Source organism: Scleropages formosus, chromosome 1 (assembly GCF_900964775.1).
Source record: "Scleropages formosus chromosome 1, fSclFor1.1, whole genome shotgun sequence".
Taxonomy (NCBI): Eukaryota; Metazoa; Chordata; class Actinopteri; order Osteoglossiformes; family Osteoglossidae; genus Scleropages; species Scleropages formosus.
Window position 1 is genome coordinate 31692400 of NC_041806.1, and position 18302 is coordinate 31710701.

The following is an 18302-nucleotide window of genomic DNA, read 5'->3' on the forward strand; positions in this document are numbered from 1 at the left end:
TCCCAGTCACATGCTGAAATATTAATCTGTTTTTCCCCCGAGAGTCATAACAATGTCTGCTGGGGGTAGGGGAGGCCTAACACACCCAGCATCATTAACCACCTGTCCAGGTCAGGGCAGCACTCTTCCAGAGCCTACTCCAAAGCCCAAGATGCCAGGTTAAGCAGGGTATGCAGCAGACAGGACACCAGTCCATTATAGAGTAGCCAGACAGACATGAACTCACTTAAATACGCACCCATTATGGGCCCTTTAGAGTAACCAATCCGCCTGGAACACGTATCTTTGGACTGTGGGAGGAAACCCATGCAAACATGGGGAGAACATGCAAACTCCACGCATACTGATCTTGATTTGAAACTATGCCCGAACAATGCAGGCACTGGCACCAGCACAAATGTGAAACACAAAGTAAGTTTTAGATGTAAAGGTTTTAGGGGGACGCAGTGGTGCAGTGGCACAGTGGGTTGGCCTGGGTCCTGCTCTCCGCTAGGTCCGGGGTTCAAGTCCCGCTTGGAGTGCCTTGTGATGGACTGGCGTCCCATCCTGGGTGTGTCCCCTTCCCCTCCAGCCTTTCACCCTGTGTTGCCGGGTTAGGCTCCGGCTCCCTGTGACCCCCGTATGGACGAGCGGTTCCAGATGATGTGTGAGTGATGTAAAGGTTCTACATTTGAAAATTTAAATAAATTTTGCAGTACACAATTATACAATGTAGATTGACGTTCTGTCAATTTCCACTGTCCAGCAAGGCAGAGTGTGAAAAGTTTTCTCCGCGGGGAAGGAGAGCGAAAGGCACTTTTGTCAGATTGTGGAGCCTGACACTGTAAAACTCCTTCTTCAGCTGAGGTTTCCTGACCCCTTCCTGACACGAGTTCTTCAGCACCATCTGCCAGTGCGGATGGGAAGCTTACTGCCACGTGAGCCGTCTCCATGCTGACCGATCCCCATACTTTTCTTCCGGCACGTTTCCGAGTGGCCGTGTGCATTTTGCTTATTTTAACTGTGCTGAAGCATGGTGTTGAACCAGGACAAGTATTAATTACTTTCAAGCCAACCAGCTTAATTCTGATTAAAATGTCAGTACGTAATTAATCATTCATCTCGGCGTACGTGATGTGGTCTCAAGAGTTCTGAAAATATTTGTAAATTAAGTAGCAACCTGTCACTGGTGATACTTCCAAATATGAGCCAATTTAATGTTTTTATGAATTTGTGCACAATATTTAATGTTACCATTAAGGCTACATTGTACAAACACACATACACAGTGTCTACAAGCACTTGGCCCAAGCAGGGTCATGGCAAGCCAGAGCCTAACCCAGCAACAGAGGGCACAAGGCTGGAGGGAGAGGGGACACATCCCAAACAGGATGGCAGTCCACCGCAAGGCACCCCAAGCAGGAGTCGAACCCTAGACCCATCACAGAGCACGCCCTGGCCAAACCCACTGACCGCCTCCTTTATATACATGAACTTTTAATAAATATATAAAAAAAGGTAAACAGAAAAAATATTTTGAAAAATTTTATTTGTATAGATAAAAAACTAACTTCTCAAAATATTTGTACACATTTATTATATAATTTATTACTTATTTAACAGTGCTCTGTAATAATTCAATTCAAAACATATACAGACTTCCACTGGATAATAAACATAACCTGTTCCATCCATTAAGTGTAAACAGCTGGCAGCGTAGTGGTTAGAGCTGTTGCCTTTGGACCCCAAGGTCACAGATTTGAATCTCACCCCTGAGCAATGTACTTACCCTAAAACTTCTCCTGTAAAAATCACCCAGCTGTACAAGTGAGTAATTATAGATAAATTAACATTGTAAGATGTAAATGATGCAAATTTAAACAGGAAAACAACTTATGACAAGAAGAAAAAGAACATTTGACATTCCTAATGAAAACCCTTTTACACATATTTATACATGTGCAAAATAAACCCCAAATCAACTAGATTTTCCCATATTGCTGATTACTGAGTGTAAACTTCAGCAGAATATGACCACTTTGCATTTGTAGGATCTGTTTACATCAATAGCAGATAGGTATATTTTTGTCAAATAAGCCTATTCCTAAATCAATTGCTGTATGTGTACTGTACAGGGTTCACATCACGAATGTTCTTCATTCCTGGAAATCTGCTTGGGAAAAATAATTAGTGTTCTTGAACCACAACAGGTTTACCCAATTTTTCAGCAAACATGCCTTATCTTTTTAACACTTAGAAAATCTAATTAAAATTCAAACCCAAGTCCACAGTCTTACAACTGTTGTGGATGCCTTTAATTGCTGGCTTAAGACCCGCATGTTCAAAATTCTCTACTTGTTTTTTCCTACCCTCTTTTTTATTTTGTTGTTGAGTGGCACAACAGTTTGCATGTTCTCTGGGTATTCCAATTTCCTTCCACAGCCCAAACATGTGCTCCACATTAAATAGTGACTCTAAAAGCCTGTAGTTTGTGTGTGTGTGTCTGAGAGAAAGACTGTGGTCCTCTTTGGCCCTGCACTGGACAAGCAGTTATTAATAACAGATGGATTCTGTTCTCTTAGAGTTATAATTTTTAAATGCTATATTTGCTTTATCAGTTCTTTAATTTTAAATTTTTGAAATTCTGATTTTTGTATTATTTATTACAAATTACTTTAGAGTTGAAACCTGTATAACTTTCTTCTTTACCATAAATTGCTTTGAGAAGCAGCTTTTAAGTGTACTATATAGATTATTGTTTCTATAGTACAAACAGGGAATTTAATTAGTGAAATTGCTTCCAACCATTCTCTGCGAAGCTATAAACAAAAAATTAAAAATGAAATCACACAAAGTCATTCATAATGATATTGCCTTTAAAGAGAATTCTGTGTTTGCCACAACAACATTTAAACTAATATAAGGATTTCCTTTGTCCTCCCAGCCTCTTCTAGCACTCTCTTTAAAACTTTTTTGCATTAGGACTAATTATTGATAGGTTTTAATTTTACAGTTTTTATCTTTTAAAAATGAGATTTCTGAAAGATGCTTGCGAAAGAGCACGTCTCCAAGAAAACTACAAGATGCAAGATGTATACAGGGGTGGCCACTCACCTTGTGTGGTGAGGTCCCCAAGGATCACATCCTGAACTGTAATTTCTGAAACTACAAATTAACAACTCATGAGAAGTTTAGAGTACAAATTACATGTGCTTGTAAACAAGAATTCAAATAACATGAATTTTTGTGGTGTAAGCCAAACCCGTACTTTTTCATTCAGTCCACATCAGAATGTTGACACAAAAGTGCAGACCGTCACCCCCCATGTGTGTTAAATTTTGCGGACCACGCTTCTCAGACAAAAGAACAACCTACCCAAGCTAGCATTGTTGATGTTCTACACTTGTTGATAAGTACCAAATCAGAATAAATTTGTGTCTGAGCCAAGTGAGAATTACCACATCATGGAAGTAAAAAACAGGTGGTGACCTTCAGGCAGAGGAAGGGGAAGCAGAGTTGAGAAGAGGAAAAAAAAGGTGAGAAAATCAGCAGGAAAAGTGGAGATGTAAAAAAAAGTGACAATGTTCTGTGGATGGATGGGTTGTGTTGACAGTAAAAAAGTGAGAAAATGCACACAATAAGTGTGAGAGTGCGGTCAGATGTGACTAGATTATACACGAGAAATTAACCCTAACCCATCAGTCAGTGAGCATAACAGTGTGAAAGGAAGTGTGAAATTATATACATAAAGAGGGAGTGAGTACTGAGAAACTGAGAAAATACACACAAGTATGAGCATAGTACATGTAAGGCTGTTGTCAGGAACTGTGAACGTAAAAGGCCAATAGAGTCACAACAGTGTAAGACTGAGATTACAGCGGGGGGGGGGTTCTCGCCCCCTTTTTGATGACGAGCTCTTGAAAGAATGTGTCTCTCAGCATCTTGTGAACGAGGAATGCCCTTGAATAATTGTGTTTGGTTGAAATGTTCTGAGGAATATCTAGTTTTCATATTATGCACAATGAAGTTTCTGAACGCTTATATTTTTGGGTACTCTATAAAGAAATAAATGTTTGATGGTGGTTTGGCTGCACCGTTTCAGTTTGCGTTTTTACACTTATGTTCCGGTTGCGCTGCTCTCAGGGAGTACAGGCGTCCCTTGATTTACTAAATTAACCCATTCCTGAAAATGGTGCAGATATGAAAATGTCAAGATACTGAAAACCCGTTTCATATTATTTTAATGGGAGAAAAATAATAATAATCATGCATTCACATTCCGCCAAAAACCCTACAAAATTTTCAGAAATATTACCGGAACACTGTAAAACACCTACACAACTATCAACCTATGATTTCAGTATAATATAAAACACTTACAGCTTCAGGGTGTTTCCCGCTTTTCTATTTAATTGATCAGTTCTCCGCAGCATGAGCAATAAACTACGCAGGAATCCACTCATCACGTTACATTTGTTCTGAAAAACTTTCTAAAACGGCAAACTTCTGCTAAAATGTGCATTCGTACCCAAAAAACCAACAGCTAAACATTTCCTGCTAATGGTTTCCTGCTGTCTCCGCCCTCGAATAAGACACCCAATTTGGCCGATAGACACTCCTATGAAATTCCATACACTTAACTGAATGCCCCACTCTCTTAAACAAACATTGGCACAACACACAAACAGATCTGAATGCAGACACGACAATTACAGTACATTACTTGACCTCCTGGTTCACTTGCGATGTTCTATACTGACTTTTTTTCGATAAATCGAAAAATTGGGTATCGGAAGCCAAGACCTGCTATAAAATTTTGAATAAAAAGAGAGTTTGTAAAGGATGCTTGTTTGTGGTTAGGTTCTGGATGAAGGGAGTGGCTTGAATACAATTTGCTCTTACAGGCTTCAGGACCTTTTGAATTTCAGAGCAAATAGATTCAATGGGCCAAATGGGCCAATGGATTCAAGGGGCCAAATTCATTTTCCATTCATTTTGTAGCTTTTCCCGTTATCAAACTCAAAGCATGTATGGCGCATTTACGACAACCTGGTCCTCATTCGAGGCTCTGAAAACACTTTGGATTTAAAGCTAAGACACACGAAAGGTTGATGTTCAAACACTACTGCTGTGTGGGACTTCGGGTACAATCTGCCTTTTGGCACGAACCTTCATTTCGGAACAGGAAGCACATGGCAGTGTGAGCGAGGTAGTGATTAGCAAAGATCCAACTAAAATCTAAGTTTGCTTTCCCAGATTTGCTACAAAATGAGACGAGAAAAACTTGTGCTGAAGGACTCTGACGCAAAGACAGAGACGTGTATTTTGAGACATGTCCACATGTGCGTGTCTAGATATGCACGTCTGCATGTTGTCCCAGAGTGTGACGGGAAAACGGGGAGAATCCCAGGGGCTCCGCACATTCCGTCGTCCCGCTGTTCTGCTTGTCACTGTGCTGAAGCTGCGCAGATCGCTTCAGTTCTGGGACACCTCCCATAATGAGTCCCATCTGCTCAGATCTTTCTATTAATTATTCATTGGGTTTGCATAGCACGTGCTCCATCCATTCTGAGTGCGGCAGTCGTGAGCTGGATGGACAAAGCATGGGGCAATGGACCTTCTCTGGCCAAAACGGGACCTTTGGTGAGCTCATATGGCAGGAACCTGAGTCTCTGAGGTGTCTCACAGAGACACACACAGCTAGTCTCAGAAACACAAACAGTGAGTACAGATCAATCTCAAATATTATTCGCAGAGTAACATATTGAATATATCTCGTGCAAACACAGAGAGCACGGATTATAGGGTATTTCACATTAACGCTTCATGACTGTTGACGTCCGGCATCTTTATTATATACACACGTACAGGAAAATATGCAAAACAGTACGATTTCACAGGCATTTTGGACAAAAATCTGGCTTCTGAAAAGCAAAACAATAGGCTAACAGTCAAATAACATTAGTAAGGTTTTATCAGTCTCTTTCCATAGAGCACTGTCTCCTTACTGGTTTACATTTTAAGACATTCTCTTGGTTTAACTGGTCAAACTAGTACACGTACACACACACACACACACACACAGTCGGAGACTACTTGTCCTGAGCGGGGTTGTGGCGAACCGAAGCCTAACCCGGCAACACAGGGCGTAAGGGGACACACCCAGGACGGGATGCCAGTCCGTCGCCAGGCACCCCAACTCGAACTCAAACCCCAGATCCACCAGAGAGCGGGCCCAGGCCAAACCTGCCACACCAGCACACTCCCTGGTCAAACTAGTAGAAATCTTATATATGCAGTCTTGGGCAGTACTTCTACAAAGAAACAAATTTGAAATACTACATTTTTAGGTATGGGACACAAGAAACTGCAACCAAGCGGTTTACATTGACACAATAAACATCAAATTCACTACACACTAATTGACTCATTTAGCTGATGTAAAAACCTGCTGACTCATGGAATCGTTTTGCGACCCCTCATACAGATCTTCATAGGGAAAGAAACACACTAACAACACATACACAGTAATGTGCCAGAAATTAAGGCAGTAATTCGGGGTCCTCAACTAGAAGAAAGGGCATCCTGTTGTTTTCCTCAGGAAATGCCTGTAGATGAAGAGGGGTATGTCTGCCATTCAAAGAGTGTCAATCTACTGCTGGACATGATGCTGTAAACTTGCAGGAGGAGGAAAGATATCAGCATATCTGTTGTGAAGAATGGACTGTAAGAGAAGCTATGAATATCCTGAACCTGCATAGTCAACCAATATCCTACATTGAGAACTAAGACTCTATGCTGTGATCCAAGATCTTTAAGAAAGACCCAACGCACGAAGCCAAGATCCTGAACTAAAACCCTATATGTTAACTGAAGGCCCTGTCCTGTGAAACAAGGTCCTAGATCCTGAACGAAAACCCCACGCTCTGAACTTTGATCGCGGAACAATGTCATTGTTCAAATTCTGAAGTAAGAAACCAAAGCAAAGCCCTACAGCATATCCTCAAATAATGATAAAGTCACACACACACACACAGTCTGAACCCTTCATCTCATACAGGGTCGCAGGGAGCTGGAGCCTAACCCAGCAACACAGGGCACAAGGCTGGAGGGGGAGGGGACACACCCAGGATAGGACACCAGTCCATCACAAGGCACCCAAGTGGGACTTGAACCCCAGACCCACCAGAGAGCAGGACCCAGCGCAACCCACTGCGCCAATGATAAAGTCACATTTCTTTAACAAATGTCCTGAACTAGGACCCAGAACTAAGGCTCTAATTCTCCTTCTGCAAAGAGAGAAGCCACTGTCCTCTGTTTCCTGGACAAATCCCCTGCCAGCTTTCACCACCTGGTCACATCCTCACCTAGAGCTCACTGGTTACAATTTCTTGCATCACTTCCCATCAGCCGTCACTTTAAATTAGAAATGAGTTCTTGGCTGACCTTTGCGGATAAATGAAGGTTAGTAAAATTCTAAAGGAGGAAAAAAGTCTCAGGTGAATGAAAGCCTGGGTTCCTTAGAGGACTTGTGTTGTGCACCTACAAAAAAAAAAAAAAAACTTGAGCACCGAAGAACAACTCCATGTGGATTCTATTCACCATTCATTAAAAATGTACCATAAGTCAATATCCAGGGCTGCACTTTCTGGACATTGACCAATGCCGTAGTAGCCATTGAGAGGTTGGGGACTTTTCCTGTTGGACTGGCGAGTTATTGATAGAACAGACAACCAGCCGACCTGAGCAACAAACTTGCCGCCTTTCCCACTCTTCCTCTGTACCACATGCAGAAAGATGTAGGCAGGTCACTTGTGGCCAACATTCATTGCGTAGTCAGGTCCTCGTTATGAATTTAGGTGCACGAGGTCCCTCCTGAATTGGTCCAACCAAAGTTGAATCCTGATTGGTCAGAAAATGGTGATGTTACACTATGGGATCTTCAATTTTGAGGATGTTTCCTAGTTAGCAGATAAATTAAAGATTGAGGGATAATAGACATGGAGGGTCTAACCCCAGTGCATTACAGTTCCTTAGTTGTTGTCTCGGGTGCGGGTTCAAATCTAACTTCGGCACTGCAGACTTAGAATGTCTTCCCCAGGTAGAATTCCACAAATGAAGAAGACGATAGTAAATAATTTCCATAGCATTCCTTAGCAAGAAACTATGTGTGTGGTTATTTATATTTATGGTTACCTCTCAATTCTATATGCAGCAACCTGTGTGAAGTGTGCTGGTAAAAACTGCGATTTTGGGCGAAATAAACTTGGAGGATCATGTCGGTACTGTACTACAACAAGCAGCACTACAGTTACTTGTCGGTAACTGTAGTGCTGTTTGTTGGAGAAACACAATTTAGTGACTCAGCTGTATGTCGATTTGGAGAGAATGGACTGCTAAATGAATAAACGTACACATAAATGCAAACGAGTGGTCGCAATGTGTCAAATTCAATTTTAGAGCCGCGACCCCAACACTAAAGGGACCCTTAAAGTCCAGTTTTCCACAGTCAGCTCACTGACCCAGACTGGATACTTAATAAATTAATACAAAAAAGACATAGAATGCAAGTTTTGGTACACTGCTAGCTGAAAACTGTAGTATTATAGAATGATAGATTATTATGGTGTTTTAGAATGATGGCAGAAAATGACAGGACAACTTGAGGTGTGCATAGTGTTATTAAAAGTGCAAACGAAAATGATATACCGCATCCAGGAGCACTCAGAAACATTCATACTCACGTCAAGAGAGATTCTTCCAACGTACAATGACGAGGTGACAAACAAGTTGGCAGAGACCAATGACCTACTGCACAACCGTTAAACTGAGCGATTCTTCCAAGACTTTGAGGAACCACCCTAGCCTGTTATTCTGACACAATAGATTGTACTCAAGCAGGAGCTCGTGTTGGGTTGTTTAATTTATATTTAGATCAGCGCCTTCTGCGATGATTACACATGTGAGAGGCAGGTCTAAAGTGTAATTTTTAAGTGACTGCGCAACCACGTCAACATTCCTCAGTGCAACGCTGACTAAGGCACAAAATTTGCAGTTAATTCCCAATGCAACATGCAGTGCGGTAGACAGAAAAGTAGGTCATGGGGGGGGGGGGGGGGAGAAAATCAATATTCAACATTTTATTACACTATTTCAGAGTTTGAGAAAGGTTTCTTTTTGCTATGTATGTAAAGTAAATCATGCTAGCATTAAGTTAAAATGCAGATTAATCAACTGTGTGCTGGGATTCTGTCGAGCAAGGCAAACTTTCTCTACCAAAAAATTTTTGACCGAAGTGAAACAGTCTTAAAAGTGCTAAAAAAAAAAACATTTGAACTAATCTCAGTATTATTTACAAGGAGGGAAACAAATAGTTACCTGCTGTGGTACCTGTTAGATGCTTATAGCAACTTCCTAAACTGGCATTTAATGTATACACCATGTATATTCATAAAAGTATGTGTATGGAGCCTGAAAGACTAGGGACACCTGTATTGTGTTTATGTCATTACTTTAGTATGAAAGATAATGAAATGTGCAATCATAAGTGTGCAAATCTAACTGCCCCTTCAGAAACAATAACCGGCTGCAACCTCTATAGCTGCAAGGACTGCAATTAAAAACTGCCTCTAGCTGTTGTCCAGGGTCTCACACCACTGTGGAGGAATTATAGCCAACTCCTACATGTAGAAATGTTTTAGCTAAGCAACATTTGCAAGTTTTTGAAACTGAACAGCTCTTTCATGTCTTGCCAAAACATCCTAATCCAATTCAGATCAGGCAACTGACAAGCCATTCAATAACTTTAATTGTGTTATTTTTTTTTCAGCCATTCTAGTGTTGACTTGCTTGTATGTTTCGGATCATTGTCCTGCTGTGCAGTGCACTTAAGCTTCAACTCACAGACTGACACCCTGACATTCTCCTTCAGAATTTTCTGACATGAACAATTCAAAGATCCTTCAATGATAGCAAAGGTACCCAGGTTGTGTGGCATCTCCAGACCATTACACTGCTACCACCATGCTTGACTGCAGGTAGAATGTTGTTACTTAGAAATGGTATTTGCTAGCAGTAATGGCGCCTGTGTCAAAGTTCTAGTTTTGATTCATCAGTCCACAGAGCATTCTTCCAGAAGTTTTAAGAGACATCCAAGTAATTTTGGTGAACCGTAGGCAAACAATCCTGTTCTGTACAGCAAGGTGTAGCTTCTGCCTTGCCACTCTACCATATACCCCCTTTTGGAACAATTTCTGTCTTATTGCAGAGTCTTGAACACTGACTTGACCTGAAGCAAGGGAGGCCTACAATTAACTGCTAATACTAATTTGTGGTTTTTCTGAACTCATCTCCCACCTTGCTTGCGGAGCGATTTGAATGGCCACTCCTAGCTAGATTCCATACTGTTACATACTTTGTCCATTTTATTTGCTTTGTATGTGGTTCGACTGAGGTTCAGAGCCTTAGAAATGGCTGAGTAACCCCGTCCAGACTGTCCAACTTCAGCAACTTTGCTCAGATGTCCTTATAAATTTCCGATGAGAACAGCATGATGTCTCTCTCAATCACTGCTTTGCTGACTTGTCTTCTGTCGGTAAAGATTATACTGTATATGTATAGTTTGTATACGTATAGATTATTCATATGCCATTTATATATCTATATGTTTCCTTTATTGTATTGTATATTATATGTACTTTATATTTCAGTATTGTGTATATTGTCGCCAGACTCTGGCCTGTGTACTGCACTGTCCTGCATTTCCACTCATCTGTTTGTAACGCTAGTGCACAATATGTTCTATGTGGCACAGAGGTCCAAAGAGAAACAAAATTTTCTTTGCCTGTATGTGTAACTCACCTATAGGTGGAATGACAATAAAGTAGGATTTGACTTGAGGATTAAGGGTTAAAGTAAGGGTACTTGAAACTTATATTGATCAGGGCTGCTCCAAATCAGGTGTGACTGCATTCAAACAACTAACTCTAATGACTCCTTTATTTAGGTTAAGAAAAGTTATGGGGTTATTACTTTTTCCACACGGATGACTGCATATTTTGTTATATTCCTCACCAAGGAAATGACATATAAACTGCTGAAACTGCTGGTGTGATTTTTCCTCTCTCTGGCTCCATTCATATTTTACCAGAATTGACAAAAAGGTATGATCAAATTTAATGTAAAAAAAAAGCTGGAAAAATAGAGAAAACTGTAAAGGTAAGTGACTAAAATAAACAAAATAAATCACACTGTCCGCACATTCTGCTCCAGGGTTCGTGGTGACCCCCAGCCATAACTGAGGCACTGAAAGAGGTCCTCTTCCAGGTGAAAAATACATTTAAAAATCAGCCATCTGCTTTTAGTGTCAGAATCATGAAAGCATGGACCCCTTTCCTTCAATTAATCACCTCAATGAACTATTAGATGCTGACAGCAGCTACCTGAAAAAACAAGCATTTGTCACGATCACAGATGCATGCTAGCTTTAGGGTTCCTCTCCCTGGGTATGGATCTAATCCTACCCTCCCCTCAGAAGGAGGCAGCAAAGGGAAGAAACATATTTGTGTTCAGTTTAGAGAAAAAGAAATATACTCGATTCACATGAATTGTAGTAAAAATAGCACTGGAGCCACTGAGAATAGGACCCTCTTAAGGACACTGCAGCAGGTGTCTGTCACAATCCACCCTTTTCAGAATGGTAGTTACAGACTAAAATCACAGGCTTGTAAAAGGTAGGATTCATCAGTCACCCATGTCTTAATATTTCATTTAAAAAAAAAAAAGAAAAAAAGACAGGAGATGGAAATCCACAGTTATGAAAAGCTTAGGAACACTGCAGGTAGCTCAGGGCAGTCAGCAGCAGTGAAATCTGCAGGAAACACCAAAGATGGAGGGCTCAGAGGTCCAACCAGAAGCACCCAGAGGACAACATGATGTGCATTAAATTTATGAGACTCCCCGAAGGCTTTCACAGCATAGGACGTGTTTGGGAAAACATCGGAGCGAGAGGTCTTTTTCCAGTAAAGGAATCCTCTGCACTGTTTTGGCGTTCCTGCGTTCTGATGCGAAAGTGGGAAAATGTACTGGAGGGGAAGCGGGAAGAAAAAAAAAAAACGTAACTGCACCAGCAGGGTTTTCTTCACTGTGGAATGTCACGATTTTAATAACCTTAATGCGCTCACATTCGCCCTGCGAGTATTGTTTAATCTGATCCTACAATCCTTTCAAACACTGGCAGGCAGCAGCTCTTAGGGGGAGGCCAGAACATCGGTATATGGTGTGAGGCAGCTATGACGAGCCATGGACACGCTGCAAGGCTCCCCAGAGAACATTCACACAGCCTTTCAACAGAAGCTAGGTAGCTGCAGGGGCTGTGATGGTGGAAGTAAAGGAAGAATGGCTCTGCCATCACCTTGGTTTACTTTGACCTGTTATCCACTGCCACCCAAGCAATAGCAGCACTGGGCAGGAGGCTGAATAGCCGGTCACCCCGAAGTCATTCCCTGTTGCCATAATTAACGAAAGTGATGTGGTGCTCACACTTGTGCAGTCTGGATGCACATGCTCCATCTATCAACGCCTTCTTTCAGCACATCACGTGCTGCCGTGAAATATCAAGCATGGCATAAGCATAATTAGACCGAGATTAATCAATTATTCAAATGACATGGAACACACTGGTAATTGACCCCTGGGTCCCATGGTGGTTCTGGAGGAAGGGGGAGTGGGGTGAAGGGCTGGGTTTTTGTCCTTGTCGAATGTGCCTCATTTAGAGGAAAGTGAGTCTGGAAGACATTACATTAATTGTTTAGGTAGGACCTGGATATGCAGCATGTGACACTGGTTGGGCACTGTGTGTGTGTGTGTGTGTGCTGGAGCTACTGACTTCCAGGTTGACTCTTTGAAGGGCTGGCTGGTGTCTGGGTACTCACAGGGAGGGGTCGTGAATGAGGTCTTTGAGATTTATTCCACTGCGGTCTTCAGCTAGATTCCTGAAGCAGCTGTCGCTCACTGGAGTGAAAAAAAGAAAAAAAGAGAGCGAGAGAAAAAAAAAAAAAAAAAAATTAACGAGTGATCCAATGAGAATTCACAGAGTGAAGAAACCTACTGCAAACAAATTTGAAATCTCCTTTTAAAGTAAGACATGTGGTGGGGAACACTGACACAGCTCACACCACTCATACTAAAATGACACCCTACCTCTCCAGCAGCAGTGATGGACTGAAAATGAGCTCCGCAGCATCAAGGAGAGGAATGAAGGGTCCCAAGGTTGATTTAGACCTATCTAGGATCGAGACCCCTAGGATGCCACAGAGCTATCCCCACAGTAAGCAGCACACAGCTCGATGAAAGAATAATGTTATCATGCTGTTGAGCGCTAATCCATCCTGCATTTGGTTTTCTCCGTTCGAACTTCTGCTAAGAGAACACATTGTGAAAAATAAAGACTGTTTGACTGAAGTCATATCCTTGAGAATTCTATTCTTTTTATTGAGTCACCTCAAAAACAGTAATTCCATCAGTTACACAGTAACTGCAGAAGTTCTCATTATTAGGTCAAAGTGGACATTAAAATGGTCTGCGGAGAAACATCCATCTTCTGTAAAAATTATAACGATAAATAGTACGCTGCCAGCCTAGCTAGAATGAGATAAATAAAATCATACTTCGATAATTAAAATGATGTTATTTCTAATGGCTAATTTCCATATTCCTTGTTATCAACTAAAACTCACTCTTAATTCTAAACTCAAACCACCAAGCCAAAACAACTGCCACGGGTTGTCAGACGGTACCGTGAAAAGTCGAGAACATCGTCTAAACCGTCTGAACGCTGTTCCACATTTCTCGCCTGACTAGCAAACAGCAGCTCTTCTACAGCTCCTACTGACGTCAACAGGGTGTGGTACAGGATGCCTGTACCGCTGAGAAAGGGGGCCATCCACTTAAATACCTTGGCTCACTTCTGCATCAAACGAAAGCTCTGCCAACAAGAAAATCCCAGGCAGGTGATCCCTTCTAGTATTTATAGGGAAACACCTTTCTTCTTACGCTTTGAAAGAGATACATATTTCCCTCTGCTCTTTAGAGGACCTCCTGCCATGAGATTCTCCTTCTGCTCTTTCCGAAGTTCACTGCTGTTGGTTCGCGGTGTAAAAACAGAAATGTAAATGTGAGCGTGATCACTTCTGACCTTATAAACAAATGCAAGCGAGCAGTCATGTGCTGCTGGGTCCCCACCGACCATGTGAGTTGAGCACGCTGCACTCTGGGTGTTGGCGAGAGAAGCAACTGAGAACACCGCAACCCTTTTTTAACTGCTTAATTTCTCCTTCTCGCCCTCCTCAACTCCCCTTTGCATGCTCTCCTCTGTGCTGCAAACTCCTTGATCTAAAAATAACCATTATTTTTAGGAGGAAACCAAAATTGTCATAAACCAATCAAGATCTCCTGTCAAAACCATGGCTGGCTGGGGAGGGAGAGTCCTCCATCGGTGGAATAAGGAGTTTCTCCCTCATCCACCCGGTTGCCATGGAGATTGGAGTCAGGAGCCGCCCTTTTGCTGGAAGATGCAGAGCGTCAAACTGTGTGTACAAGCACAGAAGTGGTGATGAGAAGCAGTGACAAAAGGGCGGGAAGGGGAGACGGAGGGAAGGAGAGGGAGGAGAAAGAGCGAGAGGGAGATAGACAGATCCGATTGCAGTTGGAACCAGCTTCAAAAGAATATTAATACTGAGAGTGTGGAGAGAAGCAGTGCAAGGCCTTCTGTGCAGAACCAGAAGACAGAGGCAGGAAAACGAAAAGCAACATGAATGCAGTTTCAGTCACTGTGCTGCCGGCCATGACAAAAAAAGGCGGCACGACACAACGCAACACTCCTGCTTCGGCAGAGACACAAGAGCACAGGATCCCCAAATCCTTTTTCGATCCTGTACCGATACATTAGCGCCAGCATAAAAAGAAACGCCTCGACTACGATGGGCTGGTGCTCTTTCCGCATGTGGCAAAACCTGCTTTAACTCCGATTCACATTATCTTGTAGAATTTCCCCTCTCTGATTTCGAGCCAATACTAGCCTTGTTGAAGGCATCGAGTCCTTACCAAGGCCTCAGTGTACTTTGGTTCCTTTCTCAATACATGATTACTACGTGTTCAAAAGCACACCAGTCTCTGCATAGTATGAAGTACGCATTATGACTTTGTTCGGTATGAATAATACACTCAGTGGCCATTTTATTAGACACGCTGGCTTTTTAATGCCAATAGCCTGTTCCTCCAAATAGCTAATCATGTGGCTGTAACTCGGCACAAAAAAAGGATGCAGGCAGGGTCAAGAAGTTCGGTTACAGTTGAAGTAAGCATTAAAACGGGCAAGATGCATGATCTAAGAGACTCTGAACGTAGTATGAGTGTTGGTGCCAGAGGTGGCGGTTTCGATATCTCAGAAACTGCCACACTCCCTGGACTTTCACAAGCTAAAGCCTCCTGAGTTTACAGAGAATGGTGCATAAAACAAAAAAAACATTCACGGACCGGCACTTCTGTGTCCAGAAACACCTTTTTAATGAGAGAGGTCAGAGGAGAGTGGCCAAACTTGTCAAAGCTAACAGGAACGCCACCGGTGCAAAACTAACGGCTCGGTAACAACGCATGCAGAAAGGCGTCTCTAAATACACAACTCATTAAACTGAGATGGGCTACAGCAACAGAAGACAATGCTGGGTTCCACTCCTTTGAGCTAGGAACAAGAAGTGGTGACCACCAAAAGTGGATGGCTAAAGAGTGGAAAAACATTGCCTGGATTGATGAATCTTGAGTTTGTTTCAAACTGCTGACGGCACAGTGAGAATCTGGTGTCGACAGCTTGAATCCATGGATCCATCCTGCCTTGTGTAAAATGTCCGAGCTGATGGTAGTGTTGTAAGAGAATGGGGGATTTCTGATGCACACATAGGCCCCTTAACACAGTTTGAGCCTCATTTGCACTCTACTGCATACTTAAACACTGTTGCTGACCAGGTGTATCCCTTCATGCCCACTCTCTATCTTCTCCAAAAGGATACTTCAAGCATGATAATGCACCATATCACAAAGCATATATCATTTCAAGGTGGTTCCAGGAACAAGAAAGCGAGTTCAGTTTACTCCTCATCACTGCTCATTGGATATTCTGGATGAGATGGGATGGGAGAAGAGTAGCATCAATGAGTGGATGAAAACACAATGGAGTTCCTGCAAATTTATCAAACCTACCTGCCACTAGGTACTTGTAATAAAATATCCACAGAGTGTAAATCTTCATATTCAATCTCTAATAAATACTTGAAATACAAGGCAAAAAATGAATAATTCCACCGGCAAATCAATGGAATTGCAGATGACAGAGGAGAGTGGAGTTATTTGCCCAACATCTGCAAGAAAGGATGGCAATAAACATCCGTGCTTACAAACTCATATCAGTAAAATCTGAGAAAAAAGGCACGTGTAGGGAGATCCGAAAAAACAGAAACGCTCCGTATACGTGGCGAAAACCGCAACGGCAGCATTATTAAGCAGAGGGATTTATATGAAGTTAAAATGAAATCTTAGGGTTTTTACTACTGCTACAAGTTTTTGTGGTGGTAGGGTTTTCACAGAATGATAGTGGCACCAGATGTCGCTCATAATCCAGGTACAGGTGATAGGACCTCGGATGAGATGGCACACTGTGCAGTAAGCCTTTGCAGTGCCGTGCCTTAATGTGCCCAGTAGGTTCTCCTGAGTCTACAGAATAATCCAAGTGGGCATGGAAGACGTTGTCCAGAATTGTCTGGGTTTTTGAGAGCAGATGCTGCTGAAGTACACACATATCACACCCATACATCTCGCAATCATTCAGCGGCATGTTGGAACAAGCTTGTCATTTACATTTATCTCCATTTTCACATCCGCTGAGCCACGTGCCCAACATCAGCCGAGACCGAGTTTGCCGCAACGGTGAGAAGCTCATGATGCAGAATGAGGGAATCCAAGATGAGTGACGCCAGTGTGTGAGCGAAGCCCTGTGCTTGCAGTTTAAGTAAGGTTCCCTTAGCTGCATCCCTCGGTGCAGAGGGAGACACTTTCTTCCATGTGGGGCTTCCACAGGCGGCCCGTTTGCGGGCCGTCGGGACAAGAATAAGGGCGACGGTTATCTCAAGTGAGTTCTGTCACTTATTCTCATAGACCTTAAGTACTGCCATAGCAGAACATCGCATTGCCCTAACATGAATCATAAGATGCGTACTGAACAACATACGCACAAAATTAGCGTTTTTTGGTCCACGCTTGCTCCTAGTGACCGCTTCTGCATCCCGGTACAAGACCCGTAGCACGGTGATCCACCCCTCCTCGCAAGCAGCAGCAAGCTCAGCTACAAGGTCCCACTGTGACCTTGCCTTGATTCTGTGTCCACTTCATCCCAGAGTTATTCTCTCAAGTCTGAGGTTGAGGGCTTTGTACTGATCCCTGACAAGTTCACATGTTAATCTCTGGAGAGCCCATACCTTCACCCCAGTGGCATACACACTCATAAAAATACGAAATTAAAAAAACAAGGGATTAAGAAGTCCATACATATTGTAGGACAAATGGGAATTTAAGCATAAAGGACAAAGTATATCAAGTTTTCAGCTCTCAATGAATGTGTACTGACTGTAATGTGAATGTGAACACGTAATGCACTGCCCTGGACAGCGGTCTAGAACTTTCTCTTGAAGTTGTTGCACACCCTGGCACAGTCCTTTCAAAAAGTCCTGTGCACATGGGCAACGCGCAGCCATGCGAGTGCTTTTGCATGCTACTAGAAGAACTCTGAAGATTGTCCACACACACATTACCTGAAACCACTTGTCCCAAACAGGGTCGCAGCGAACCGGAGCCTAACCCAGCAACACAGGGCGCAAGGCTGGAGGGGACGCACCCAGGACGGGACGCCATTCTGTCGCAAGGCACCCCAAGCGGGACTCAAACCCCAAACCCCCTGGAGAGCAGAACCTGGTTAAAGCCACTGCACCACCGCAGATCAGAAAAAAAAACACCCAAAAGCTCACAAATGAAGCTTTTAAGAAACACTGCAATGTTTCGCAGAGGACCCGGATCCTCTAAGACGCTCAAGCGGGGGCTGAGCTACACGTCCAGTCGTCAACAGCAAATCTATGATAGTAAGCAGTTTTTCCCCCCTAGAGGATAATGTGATAATCTTCCCGGAGTATTACTAACACTGAGCTGGAGTCCGATTCGAAATATTGGTCTTGTGTAAAGTAGCCCGAAAAAATTACTTTATTTTTCTTTGCTTTTATTGT

At 42.6% G+C, this 18302-nt stretch overlaps 1 protein-coding gene across 3 annotated transcripts in view; it reads right to left on the reverse strand.

Moving 5' to 3' along the window:
- Positions 1–18302, reverse strand: part of gphnb (gephyrin b) — a 78629-nt gene that overhangs the window by 40502 nt on the left and 19825 nt on the right. For 2 of the 3 annotated variants that reach the window (XM_018735250.2, XM_018735249.2), the window contains exon 2: positions 12912–12990. The exons of the other annotated variant lie outside the window; for it this stretch is intronic. In XM_018735250.2, coding sequence (XP_018590766.1) covers positions 12912–12990 — 79 coding nt within the window. The remainder of the gene's footprint in view (positions 1–12911; positions 12991–18302) is intronic. 3 annotated transcript variants of the gene reach the window in all.